This window comes from Mustela putorius, unplaced genomic scaffold (assembly GCF_011764305.1).
Source record: "Mustela putorius furo isolate JIRA1106 unplaced genomic scaffold, ASM1176430v1.1 tig00000196_pilon_pilon_pilon, whole genome shotgun sequence".
Classification (NCBI taxonomy): domain Eukaryota; kingdom Metazoa; phylum Chordata; class Mammalia; order Carnivora; family Mustelidae; genus Mustela; species Mustela putorius.
The window spans coordinates 4,255,687-4,270,010 of record NW_025421310.1 but is presented as its reverse complement, the minus strand read 5'-3'; the positions used below and the strand labels follow the sequence as shown (position 1 = coordinate 4,270,010).

Here is a 14,324-nt window from a genome sequence, read left to right as displayed (position 1 = left end):
CCCCTGCTCCTGTTCATTCTCTTTCTGTGTGTGTCTCTTCCTCTGTCAAATAAATAAATAAAATCTTTAAAAAAAAAATTCAGGCTTCAGCCACTACTATCTCTGGGGAGGCAGACTTTGGAGATGAAGTTCAGCCAAGCGAGCCACTTACCAAAATGCACTCAAGAGCAACTGGACATATGCAATGAGAGACAAGAAGAGAGAAACCAGTAAGGTGCAGAAGACAGAAGATTAACAGAACCAGAAGCCCTGTCTTTGAAAAGATGCAGAAAGCATCCAATCCTCTGATGAAAGAAAGGAGGTTTTTTAAAGCCAACTGAACAACACCCCCAACAATAACAAAACGGTAAGAAAAGAATGCATAATAGAAAAGGGCAGTGACTTTAGACATGATGGAGAACTGAACACCCAATTATACAGTTATTAAGTGTGAAATCTAAATGAAGGGGATAAACTGAGAAACATAATTGCATAAAGACATACAGGAAATATTACTTTTTAAAGATTCATTTATTTTAGAGAGAGCATTTCCATGAAAGAGAGGACTGGGTATGGACTAAGACAGGGCACGCGCACGCGCACATGCGCGCGCACACACACACGCACACACGCACACACGTCACAAGTCACAAGTGCACAAAACATCTGGCAAAACCAAGTCCTCACCCACCTTTTATTCCTAAGGCTCCGCCCCTGGGCCCTAAGCCCCGCCCGCTATCCGCGCGCCTGCGCGCCGCACACCTCCTGCGATCCTATAGGCGCAGGGGCTGGGGGGAACCCGGGCCTCAGCGTTGGCGGCTCAAGGCGGCGCCTGCGCACTCGAAGCCTGGAGGGTGCTCCCAGAATCCTCAGGGCTCGGCTCCCTTCAGGGAGGCGGCGTGTACTTGGCGCGTCCAGAGCCAGGACTGAGAGGCTCCTGGGCGGCACTGTCCCGCGCCAGCCGGCCTCTACAGGGGGCTGAGGGTAGCAGTCCCCAGCCCTCGGTGGGCTGGAACGAAGCTCGGCAGCGACGCGTCGTCCAGTTTGAACTACCGTCCCCAGGGGCCCCTGCGGCGCAGGACACGCTCACTTCCGGCGGGGAGGGAGTGCGGGCTAGAGCGAGCGGGCGGCTGCTGAGGGGAAAGTCATCTAGCGCGGGAGCCGGCAGCTGATGGTCTGACAGAGGAGCGGCCGCGCGCGTCCGGCAGCCCGTGGGCGGCGGGGCGTGCAGGAACGGATGACGGCGCGAGGCAGTGCTCCGGACAGCCTCCCGAGGGAGGCCAGCCCTGCGCACTCCCGCCGCCGCCGCCGCCGCGAGCCCGGCGCCAGCCCCGTTGGGGCCGTGAGGCTGGAGGGGCGGACCGGGACTGAGTGCACAGGTGAGGGTGACAGGTGGCTGGGGCGAGGCGGCGCGAGTGCGGGAGGAGGGCGTCCCCGGCTGCGGATGCCGGCGGACCCAGGAGTCCAGGGTTGGGGGGTCCCTGATCTGTCCACGGCGTCGGGGAGGGGTCCCCGGGCCCGAAGCTTGCGGCTGACCTGTTCGGAGAGTCGGGGATGGGAACTTCCAGGGCCCGGAGCGTGCGGCTGACCAGAGAGCATGGGGTAGGCGGGTTCCCGGGCCCGGAGCGTGCGGCTGACCTGCACAGAGTCCGGTGACCGGGTCTGAGTCTTGGCCTTCGGGTCATTGTGCGATGGGGCTTGTGGGTGACAGGATGTTCACAGCCTCTGAAACGGAAAGGGATCCCCAGCTTTCCAGGGCGAGGTCGCGGAACTCCTCCCGTTCCTGCCCCGCACTCCTCTGCTGCACCCACGTCCCTGCCGCCGGAGTGAGGACAGACGGCGGGAGGAAGCGCTCTGTGTCGCGCTGTGGCTCGCAGCCGCGCTTCTCTTCGGTGGTTGCGCTGAGTGACACGCGACGTCACGGGAGCACACCACGGAGCGTGAGCTGCCTCGTTTTCACAGAGAGGACCTGAAGGGTGCTGAGGGCAGGTGACCGCCGGCTAGTGGGGGAGCCAGGATCCGGATGCGGCACCGGCCGACTCCAGAAACCTTGCGACGACTCTCACATAGTCCCCGCTACCTCTGCTTGAGGTCAGTGTCCGGAACCATTCGCACAGTTGAAAACGTGACCCTCAGAGGGTAAACGACCTCAAGGGTCGAGACCCCAACTCCCCCCCCCCCCACCAGCAGGTTTCTGTTTCCCGAACTCCGACAGAAGAAACTTGGCTCAGAGTGGGCAGGGGCTCCTTGAAACCTAGTTTTTCACAAAGCAAAATGGTTCTCTTGAGGGGTTACTTTTGGTCCGGCCTCTGTAAGCCAGGGGGATCCCTTGTTGTGACAGGTAATACTTCCCTTCCAGGCGAGGCAGGTGTTGACAGTGGCCAGGTGGCTTTGAGAGAGGAGCCTGCAAACCCGAAGGGGAGCTGCCACGCTGTAGAGTGTAGGTGTCCCAGTGAGTGCCTGGACTGCGAGGATAGGGGGTGGGAGGTGAGAAGTGGTGGGGAGCTGAAGGGAGGCGTTTCTAGGCAGTAATATTACAGCTACTCAGCTTCTCAGAACTCCTTTCTCCTGTCCTCCCTCTGCCCTCTCAGGGTAAAGCCCTTTGCCTGATGAGGAGCTGGGAAGAGGAGGTGATGGGAGTTGAACTTCTTAAAGCCACGTCCCTGGTGAGTTAGTATTCCCTCTTTCCTTCTTAAAATACGGTCTTGCTTTCCAGGATTTGGTAATGCTTGTTTCCTTCTGAAGAGTATCTGCTGAAGACTTCGATCCTGGGCCTGTTTCCTATTTCCTCCCTTTCTGATGAGTGATGAGACCACAGAGACAGACTCAGATAAGCCAGTTCCCTCTCAGAACTTCCTCTTCTCCTTACAGCTGTTTAGTCTTCATTCAAGAAATGACCCACTCTAGGGCGCCTGGGTGGCTCAGTGGGTTGAAGCCTCTGCTTTCAGCTCGGGTCATGATTCCAGGGTCCTGGGATTGAGCCCCGCATCGGGCTCTCTGCTCCTCGGGGAGCCTGCTTCCCTCTCTCTCTCTGCTGCCTCTCTGCCTACTTATGATCTTTGTCTGTCAAATAAATAAATAAAATCTTTAAAAAAAAAAAAAAAAAGAAATGACCCACTCTGAGCTTGTCCATCTGTGTTTTCTCATAAGTATATGACAACACAGAAATACGGTCCTTAGAGAAAATTTGAGAGCCATCATCTGCCCACTTCCTAAGTAGCCATCCTGGCTGTTCGGCTTTCTTTCTTTCTTTTTTTAAGATTTTATCCATTTATTTGACAGAGAGAGAGATAGCAAGAGGGGGAACACAAGCAGGGCGAGTGGGAGAAGGAGAAGCACGCCTCCTGCAGACCAGGGAGCCCCACCCCACATGGGGCTTGATCCCAGGACCCCAGGATCATGACCCAAGCTGAAGGCAGACACTTAATGACTGAGCCACCCAGGTGCCCCACCATCCTGGCTTTCGTAGAGCTTATAATCTGTTGGAGAAATGAAAAGGCAGCAAACATTTATTTATACAGTGTGATCAGTGCTGTAGCTATAGAACTAGACTTGCTGAGGAGTAATGGGGAAGGACCATTCACAGGTCATCTGAGTACCTTTGGGTAAGTTAGGAAAAGGTGTTCCTTCGGGAGTGATGAAGCTCTGTGACACACCATAATCTAGCAAGAGAAAATCTACTTTATTTTTAGTTCCATTTTGCTTCCTTGGTGAGAGACCCTTGAATGGCATGTAGCCTACATAATCATACTCACTGTTGAAGGGAGGAGGGGTTGGGAGCTGTGATTCCTGAGTTGTATCTTGAAGAAAGAGGAAGAGATCTGCAGGTATAGGTGAGATGTCTGGCATTTGGGCCAGAATATGCAAAGGTTTCCCCTCCCCACTTGGCTTGGAACCATGAGCATCTTAAAATGCCAGGGAGTGTTCTGTATATCCTTTTTCTTTCTAGGATGAATACCATAATCTATTTAATCAGCCTCTTGTTCCAAAGCTAAATTATTGCCAGTGTTTTATTATTTAACAGATTATTGCAGTGATCATCTTTGTTGTTGAATTTTTGCCCTCATCACTGATAATTTTCTTGGACTAAATTCTCAATTTTTCGATTGTTGTGGATTAAGAGTTTCTCACACTTTACTTCAGAACATTTTTAATTTAATTTAATTTTTTAAAAAAGATTTTATTTATTCGAGAGAGGGAACACAAGCAGGGGAAGTGGGAGTGGGAGAAGCAGGCTTCCTGCTGAGCAGGGAGCCTGATGTGGGACTCGATCCCAGGATCCTGGAATCATGACCTGAGCCAAAGGCAGGTGCTTAACAACTGAGCCACTCAGGCGCCCTGAACATTTTTAATTTTAATATTTTTATGACCAATTTAAGAATTATAATTCATGTTCTAATTAAAGTGAACTGCTAAATGAGTGTCATCAGCAAATTTTATTATAAAAAATTATAAAATTTGATGAATAAACTTACCAAATAAAAAATAATAGGATAATAAAATTGTCTTTATTTTATATAGAAGACACATTGAACAACTTATAGCAAAACACCTTTTCTGATCAGGTATAATACCACTAAAAATGCAGTACCAATTGAACTTGTTTCCTAAGCATTTAAACGTTTTAGATGTAAGCAGTGTTGTTATTTGTGAGGAAAATATTTTAAGAGTGGCAAAGTATGGCATAAAGATTAATAGCATGACTGTGGCACCAGATTGCTTGGGTACAAATTCTAGCTCCAGTATATACTAGATAATAATCACCTTAATTTCTGTTTCCTTAACCATAAAAATGGGAATAATACCAGTACCTAATTTATAGCATTGTTGTGGGCATTAATGAATTGATGTATTTTAAGTATTTAGAAAAGTACCTGGCACATAATAAGCACTATATAAACATTAGATTTATATGCTACTGTTTGCCTATGTGCCAGTAGTTGTTCATACAGTATATAAAATACACACAGTATATACACACTGTAACATATATGTGAAAAATCTACAATATGTTTGATGCACAAGAAGCCCTAAACATCAGGAGGCTTTTTATATCCAATGGGATTTTAATTTTAAAACTAATAATAATTTACACTGAATTTGGGAGAGTCCTTGTTCTGGGTAAGAAGGACTAAGCCCAGTTTACCCTGTCTTTTCCACTGAAAGTTGCTATAGAACCAGAACAGCATGCATGGAGCGCGATTTGGGGCTTTAAAAAGTAAATAGTATGGGCGCCTGTGTGGCTCAGTCCTTAAGCGTCTGCCTTCATCTCAGGTCATGATTCTAGGGTCCTGGGATTGAGTCCCACTTCAGGCTCTTTGCTCTGCAGGAAGCCTGCTTCTCCCTCTCCCATAGCCCCTGCTTTTATTCCCTCTCTTGTTGTCTCTCTTTCTGTCAAATAAATAAAATCTTAAAAAAAAAAGATGTAAATAGTAGCAGGCTGATTGGGGAAGAAACCCAAAGTGCAATGTGATTACCTTTTTTTCCCCTCCCAGTATCTCCTAGCATGGATTCAACAAAGCACAAAACCCAGAAGGGGGTTTTGGCATGGATAAAAAGAATTGCAGGAGAAAACCTAGTTCAGGCTCAAGAAGTAGGAAGGGGGTCCATTGCTTGGAGAGGGTGGATGGAAAACTACCATGCAAGAAAAGTTCTCTGTTTTCTCGTGCCCTGAGACTAGCAGTGGGGTCTGCAGAAGTCTAAAATTCCGAAGGATAAGAAATTTTCTCTGTGATTGAAGAAGCTTTTACTGCTTTTTTTTTTTCTTTTTTCTTTTTCTTTTTCTTTTTCCTTGCTTATGTTCTTTCCTTTCTCGGTCCCATGGGTGGATATAGTCAGCGTAGTTGCCCAGTAGAGTGGAATAAATAAGCGGAATAAATAAGTGGAATAAATAAGCCCCAGTCATCTGGTCAGAAGACTGAAAAGGGGAACGCCTAGGAAGTAGAAAACACTGGACAGACCACAGAGAAGGGGGAGCTTTGGAAATCAACCATATAAAGTTGTTTATGAACTCCTGGGCTCACTCTAAGTTGCTCATGCATGTATCTGGCCCTGAAAAGCATGCCATTGTCTGTGAGAAGTGAACTCCAAATTAGATGGCTGGCCACCTAGTACTACACCAGTGAGACAGACGTGCACATCACTTTATAGGCTTTGGAAATGGAGTGTGAATAAAGTTATCAATATTCTTTATATAAATATAATTTAAACAAGACATAGAGTCTCATAACATCCAAAATGTCAAGGATACTACCTAAAATTACTCAGCTGATGAAAATCTAGGGAAATTTCAATTCACAGGAGAAAAGATAATCACCAGATACTAACATTGATGTGACACCAATGGTGGAATTATCTGATAAAGATTTTAAAGCAGTTATTATAAAAATGCTCCAACAAGTAAAAACTCTTAAAGCGAATAGATTGTGTCAGCAAAGAAACAGAAAATATCAATAGGAAATGAAAAATAGAATTACCAAAATAAGCTCACTGTATGGGCTTAGTGGCATTATGGAGATGACAGTGGACTTAGTGAACTTGAAACTAAATAGAAACTATCTAATCTGAAAATAGATAAAAGACTGAAGAGAGTCTCAGGGCCCTGTGGGTCAACACCAGAATGTTTAACATTTGTATCATTGAAGTCCCAAAAAGAAGTGAAGTGTAGAAAAAATATTTGAAGAAATAATGGCTGAAAAATTGCCAACTTTAGTGAAAGACATAACTTTTAGATTCATGAAGCCCAGCAAACTCCAGCATGATAAACAAACAAACCAACCCCTTGCTTGAGAGCTTCGTAGTCAGACTGCTGAAAACTGAAGACAAGGGAAAACCTGGAAAGCAGCCAGAGAAAAGTGATGCATAATATATAGGGCAGCAGCGATTTCAGTTCTATGGATTTCCCATCAGAAATCATGGCAGTCAAAGGAAGTAGAACAGCTTAAAAAGTACTCAGAGGAGGGGAGCCAGGGTTGCTTAGTTGGTTAAGCATCTGCCTTTGTCTTAGGTCATGATTCTAGGGTCCTGTGATCGGGCTCCTCATTGGGCTCCCTGCTCAGCGGGAGGCCTGCTTCTCCCTCTCTCTCTCCCCCTGCTTGTGTTCCCTCTCTCCGTATCTGTCTCCTTGTCAAATAAATAAAATCTTTAAAAAAAAAAAAAGTACTCAGAGGAAAGAACTGTCAACCCAGCATTATCTGTCCTGCAAAAATAGCCTTCAGAATTGAAGGTGAAATAGTTTCTTATATGAAGGAAAAGTAAGAAAATTCATTGACAGATTTCTCAAAGAATTGCAAAAGGAGGTTCTTCAGATCGAAATTATAAGAAGGGAACTGGAACATCAGGAATGAGAAAGTACAACAGAAATGGTAATATATGGGGCGCCTGGGTGGCTCAGTGGGTTAAAGCCTCTGCCTTTGGCTCAGGTCATGATCCCAGGGTCCTGGGATGGAGCCCCGCATCGGGCTCTCTGTTTGGCAGAGAGCCTGCTTCCCTTCCTCTCTCTCTGCCTGCCTCTCTGCCTCCTTGTGATCTCTGTCTGTCAAATAAATAAAAATCTAAAAAAAAAAAATGGTAAATATATATATGAAATACAATACACTGTTCTTCTGACTTATTTAAAAGATCTTCAAATATTAAAAGCAGAACTAATATCTTCACCTTACTGAACAGAACAGGATTTGAATACAGTCTGGCTTCAGGGACCATGTTCTTAACTAACACAGTATATTGAAATTAGATAAAACACAAGTAAAACTTGTTGAAATATTAAACCAAATGTTTTCCCCTGTTCTTGGCCACCTCCTCCTTCTACTCCTTTCCTATCCCTCCTTCATTATTATCTTAGGTAACAATTCTTGAGCACTTAGCTCAACTGTGACTGTTACCCCATTAAATTCTCACAATGCAGCTGTGAGGTAGCTACCAAAATAATTCCCATTTTTCATGTGGGAAAACCGAGGCACATGCAGTTAATTAATTTCACAAGATTGTCTGGCTAGTCTATGCCAGAGCCTGAATTCTTTGAAATAATCTGACCTTTTTGTCTGGTTTTATTCACAATTGGTAATTATTCAGAACTCATTCTTAAATGTTGATGTAAGTGAAATCACAAAGTAAGAACTGGAAAGTCTGTCAGGAACCACAGAATGGGTGACCAGTATCATTTGCTGATTGGTTAGGAAATTCAGCCCATGTAGCAAAACAGGTTGTGCTCATCTCATATGATCTCTTTGGATACTTCTCATCAGAGTGTTTTCCTAATGCAAACATACTTTTATGTCAAAAGGAAACAATATTGCTAGGCATTTTTCTCTTTCATTTTTTAGACATACCTCTTAACATCTCAGAACACTAAGATTTCTTAGACTGTATTGTGGAGGTTGAAGTCATGTTCATCAGGTCAACATCCTTCCTTGAAGCTTTACCCCCCCAGTACCAGAACTCTTTAATTTCTCCATGTAGAAAGGTGATCTAGCTTCTAACATAGATAAATACAGTTGATCTTTGAACAACATAGGGGTTGACTTTGATCTCTGCATAGAAAATCTACATATAACTTTGTTCACGCCAGACATGACTCCTAAGAGCCTACCGTTAACTGGAAGCCTTATTGATAATATAAACAGTTGATCAGTATACATTTTGTATGCTGTGTGTATTACATGTTACATTCTTTAAAAAATTAGGCTAGAGAAATAAATTGTTAAAGTCATATGGAAGAGAAAATAACACAGTACTGTACTTACTGATTGAAAAAAACTTACATGTCAGTGAACTTGTGAAGTTCAAACCTGTGCTGTTCAAGGGTCAACTGCAATTTAGTACTTGATGTTCTGTCTTAATTGCAGTCAACATTTATCCATATGACAGTCTCTTCTCACCACTATAAAATCGTGAATGTTTAGAGAGCTAATATAACTAGACAGAAAAGTTGTCCAGTAGCTAACTGGTTTGGACCCTGGTGTAATTATATATGCAGAATGTTGGGTTTTTGTTTCCCGTGTAGCATGAACAGCATTGCCCTTGACCCGTAGAGCTAGCTAAGTAATGGCACGAGCACTAAGCAAGGTTATTTTTGTGTCATTTCAGGATTCAGTGACTTTCACGGATGTGGCCATAGACTTCTCCCAAGATGAATGGGAATGGCTGAATCTTGCCCAAAGGACTTTATACAAGAAAGTGATGCTAGAGAACTACACGAACCTGCTTTCATTGGGTAAGAGTGTCCTCCTCTTCCACATTGGAGTCTTTCCACCTCTGTAGTCTTTTATGCCTTTATCAGCATTTCTCTCTAATATCCCTTTTCTCTCAGTACCTTTTGGACTGGTCATAACTCTGCAGTCTCCACAACATAGCCAATTTTCTTATCTTTCCTTCTGTGCAGGTCTTTGCCTTTCTAAACCAGACGTAATCTCCTTACTGGAGCAAGGTAGAGAGCCGTGGATGATGGAAGGAGAGATGACAAGAGGCTTCTGCTCAGGTAAGGCAGATAATTAGAGTTGGGGAACTATTCTCAAGAGGTTTCTTTTGTTTTTTCTTTAAAAAAAAAAAAAGATATTTCTTCTCTGATACTTGTGGGAAAACCCCTCTTAAAAATCCCTCTCAAATTGAAACTTTTTATTCTAACACTGTTTTAAGTGGATCTTCTCCACTGGTGTGACATACCACTTTTACCTTTACTGATTTCCTGCAGACACCACAGTCTGTTTGTGAGCTCTGTTATGTTCTGTGATGTTTACTAGTTCTCAAGTACCATATTGTTATAATCATCTCTGATGTTCAACATTTCTGAATTCTTTTTTTTTTTTTTTAAAGATATTTATTTATTTATTTATTTATTTGACAGAGAGAGAGAGAGAGAGAGAGATATCACAAGTAGGCAGAGAGTCAGGCAGAGGGAGAGGGAGAAGCGGGCTCTCTGCTAAGCAGGGAGCTTGATGTGGGACTCGATCCCAGATCATGATCTGAGCTGAAGGCAGCTGCTTAACTGACTGAGACACCCAGGCACCCCTACATTTCTGAATTCTTTAGACAAATATGTGTTTAGTTTTTTAAACTGGTTTAAGTGTTTTCTTTAAAATGTGAGCTTATCAGGTTAATGACTATTATAGCTATGCTCTTCCCTTTGCCTTTAATTATTTTTGTCTTTGGTGTTTCTGTTACTTATTTTTGCTTTGTTGTTTATGTCTGGGTTTGGTTTTTTTTTTCCCCTTTACACCATCCTACTCCTTGAAATGAAAAGGGTTTTAGTCCTAGAAGTTGTTACTTTTATGTCTTTATATATTTGTAAATCTGTATTTTAAAATCGATCCATTTGAAATTTAAAACATAATCATTTGATACTCATAAAGCATGAATAAATTAGGTAGCTAACTTCACCTCCTTTCTCTATGTTCAACATCTTCCCTCTTTTGTTGTACTCATTGGGATTTTTGGCCCAGTTAATTTTTTAAAATTTATTTACTTTTTTCCCTGCCTTGCTTGATAGGTGTTTTTCTGGTATGAAAGCTAGATAAGAGTTTATAGATTATATGTTACAGTGAAATAAGCCTCAGGTGAGATGGTTACAGTTTATTCTGTACCTTGTAGTATGGCTTTTTCCTGCTTCCAGTTCTCAGAGGTTCAAGAAGATTTGGGTAGGTCATTTGTAGCCCTAATGGTGTATATTCATAAATAATAAATAAGAAAAAATAAATAAGCATCCAACTTGGGATATTAGAAAGAACAAAATGAGTGTAAGGTAAACTAAACTTATGTATAGTGACTTACACTACTGGAGGTAAAAGTAGGAGTAAATGAACTAGTAAATAGTAGATATAATGAAAATCAAGTTGGTGCTTCTTTAGAAAACCAATAAAATACATAAATTGTCAAATATATAAACAAATGAGAGAAAACAAGAAAAGAAATGATATTAAGTAACTATTGATGCATAAATACTTAAAAGAATCATATAAAAAAAAGAATCATATGAATCTGTTTTCCTCAGTTTTCTATAAGGAATTTGAAAACCTGGATGAGATGGGTAATGTTTTAGGAGAATATAAATTACCGTAACCTACACCAGAAGAGAGAGAAATTTTAACCAGACTGGTTACCATAGAAGAAATGTAGAAAGTTATCTCAGAACTGCTTTCCCCGAGAACAGAAGCAACAGCTCTCAATAGTTTCACAAATAAATTCTGTAAAACCTGTAAGGAAAAATATCAACATCATTTAAAATGTTCCATGACAGAGAATTTAAAAAAGAATTTTAAGAAATTACGTTTATGAAGAAAACATAACATTTGATGCCAGAATATTACCAAAATAACATCAAAAAAGGAAAATACAGATTTCAATTATGAATATTGGTACATAATTTTGAATAAAAGATCATCTTGAAATAATACGCCAGAGCCCAGGAGGGTTTATTTTAGAAATACAAGCATGGTTGCATTGCCCAACTTTCTGTAAGAATTGTCAAAGACCTCTGTGGTCTTTAGTAATTGATTCACACGGTTTCATTTTGGAAGTTTCTATTCTTCTAGCATTAAATAAAGGAGACATTTGCTTTTTCAATATCTTTCAGACTTGGAGTATGTTTGGATGACCAAGGAATTATCACCAAACCGGGGCATTTATGAAGAAAAATTATCCCAGGCAATGGTAATGGAAATACTTCCAAGCTATGACCTTAAATGTCCTACATTAGGGGTAAACTGGAAATGTGAAGACCTATTTAAGAGGGAGCTGGTAAGTCAGAAGACACACTTCAGTCAGGAGACAGTCACTCATACAGATGCCCTTATTGAGAGAAGAGACCACTTTAACAAATCTGGGACAGTTTTTCCTCTGAAGAGATCATCTTATCTAAAGCAGGTATTTCCCATCAAAGAGAGAATATATAATTTTGAGATCGATAGTAAAAGTTTAAAAACACATTTGTTTGTAAAAAAACACAAGCAAGTCTACAGAGAAAAGAAACTTCTGAAATGTAATGACTGTGAGAAAACTTTTAGCAAAATCTCAACACTCACTCTTCATCAAAGAATTCATACTGGAGAGAAACCCTATGAATGCACTGAATGCGGGAAAGCCTTCAGCCAGAGTGCTCACCTCGCCCAACATCAGAGAATACATACAGGAGAGAAACCCTTTGAATGTACTGAATGTGGGAAAGCCTTCAGTCAGAACGCTCATCTTATTCAACATCAGAGAGTTCATACTGGAGAGAAACCATATCAGTGTAAGCAGTGTAATAAGGCCTTCAGCCAGCTTGCACACCTTGCTCAACATCAGAGAGTTCATACTGGAGAGAGACCCTATGAATGTATCGAATGTGGGAAGGCTTTTAGTGATTGTTCATCCCTATCTCATCATCGAAGGATTCACACTGGAAAAAGACCATATGAATGTGTTGACTGTGGGAAGGCTTTCAGGCAGAATGCTTCTCTTATACGTCATCGGCGGTATTACCATACTGGAGAGAAACCATTCGATTGCATTGATTGTGGGAAGGCGTTCACTGATCACATAGGTCTTATTCAGCATAAGAGAATTCATACTGGAGAGAGACCTTACAAATGTCATGTGTGTGGAAAGGCTTTTAGCCATGGCTCGTCCCTGACTGTACATCAGAGAATTCATACCGGAGAGAAACCTTATGAGTGTAATATCTGTGAGAAGGCCTTTAGCCATCGTGGCTCACTTACTCTTCATCAGAGAGTTCATACTGGGGAGAAACCCTACGAATGTAAAGAATGTGGGAAGGCTTTTCGGCAGAGTACACACCTTGCTCATCATCAGAGAATTCATACTGGAGAGAAACCTTACGCATGTAAGGAATGCAGCAAAACTTTCAGCCAGAATGCGCACCTTGTACAACATCAGAAAATACACACTGGAGAGAAACCTTATGAATGTAAGGAATGTGGTAAGGCTTTCAGTCAGATTGCACACCTTGTTCAACACCAGAGAGTTCACACTGGTGAGAAGCCGTATGAATGTATTGAATGTGGGAAGGCCTTTAGTGATGGCTCCTATCTTGTTCAACATCAGAAACTCCATACTGGGAAAAGACCATATGTATGTCTTGAATGTGGAAAGACATTCCGACAGAGGGCATCCCTGATTTGTCACCAGAGGTGTCATACAGGCGAGAAGCCTTATGACTGTAATGTTTGTGGGAAAGCCTTTAGCCATCGTAAATCTCTTACACTACATCAAAGAATTCATACAGGAGAAAAACCTTATGAGTGTAAGGAATGTAGCAAAGCCTTCAGCCAGATTGCCCATCTTACACTTCATAAGAGAATTCATACTGGAGAAAGGCCCTATGAATGTAAAGAATGTGGGAAAGCCTTCAGGCAGAGTGTACATCTTGTGCATCATCAGCGAATTCATACTGGAGAGTCATCCTCAGTTATTCCCTCCTCCTCACCCCCATATCACCAAGTCCTCTAGATTTAATCTTTTTTTTTAAAGATTTTATTTATTTATTTGACAGAGAGAAATCACAGTAGACAGAGAGGCAGGCAGAGAGAGAGGAAGCAGGCTCCCTGCTGAGCAGAGAGCCTGATGCGGGGCTCGATCCCAGGACCCTGAGATCATGACCTGAGCCGAAGGCAGCAGCTTAACCACTGAGCCACCCAGGCGCCCTAGATTTAATCTTTTGATTGCCTCTAGGGTCTGTCCACTTTTTTCCAGTCTATGTCCTATCATCATAGTCCAAGATGAAACCATCTCATTTTTATTTTTACCATAGTGTTACAGCCATTATCCCTCTTGCTCCCCTCAAGTGCATTTTTAGCACTATAGCCAGCTTAATCTTTTAATAATAAAAATCGATGCTACTTTCCCATTTAAAACATTTGTCTTTAAGAATAAGTTGGTCTACCTAAAGGGCTTAGCACATAACCGTTGACATATAATTAGTGCCATTAAGGTAAAGGTTTTCTTGCTGTCATGTTCAGATGCATGTAAAATCTAGTAGTTCAAGGCTAAGAAGCCTATACATTTTAGAGAAGACAAAGGATTGTCTGCATTCCTAGGAGGTAGAAAAATGAACACATTCAGGATTGAAAGAGTCTGTGATGGACAAGATAACATGTTGGCTTACCACTCTGAATGAATAAATACAAGGGTTTGTAGCACTGCTGATGAGGGACACTCACTTTCCCCGGCGCTTAGCAGTTAGACTAGGCCTGTTAGAACAAAAGCATTTGGTAGCATGTAGGACTAGCTAGGTATTAAAAACAAACTAAAGTCAGCAAGCAAGAAAACTTAAACAGATTAATAGCCATGAAATAAACAGAAAAAAGTAATTTAACACTTTCACCTTTAGAAAAGCACAGACAGTTCCTGTG

At 42.3% G+C, this 14,324-nt stretch overlaps 1 protein-coding gene across 5 annotated transcripts in view; it reads left to right on the top strand.

The window, feature by feature from the left end:
* LOC101678365 (zinc finger protein 470) overlaps nucleotides 1-14,324 on the top strand; it is a 64,478-nt gene that overhangs the window by 25,088 nt on the left and 25,066 nt on the right. The window contains exons 1-7 of one of the 5 annotated variants that reach the window (XM_013048032.2): nucleotides 803-1,358; nucleotides 1,728-2,070; nucleotides 2,339-2,419; nucleotides 2,571-2,645; nucleotides 9,067-9,193; nucleotides 9,362-9,457; nucleotides 11,549-13,452. In XM_013048032.2, the coding sequence (XP_012903486.2) occupies nucleotides 2,589-2,645; nucleotides 9,067-9,193; nucleotides 9,362-9,457; nucleotides 11,549-13,422 (2,154 nt within the window). In that variant the 5' untranslated portion in view covers nucleotides 803-1,358; nucleotides 1,728-2,070; nucleotides 2,339-2,419; nucleotides 2,571-2,588 and the 3' untranslated portion in view covers nucleotides 13,423-13,452. Of the gene's footprint in view, nucleotides 1,359-1,727; nucleotides 2,071-2,338; nucleotides 2,420-2,570; nucleotides 2,646-9,066; nucleotides 9,194-9,361; nucleotides 9,458-11,548 lie in introns of those variants that run through there. The other 4 variants (XM_045076860.1, XM_045076859.1, XM_045076861.1 and 1 more) reach the window with 4 other exon arrangements.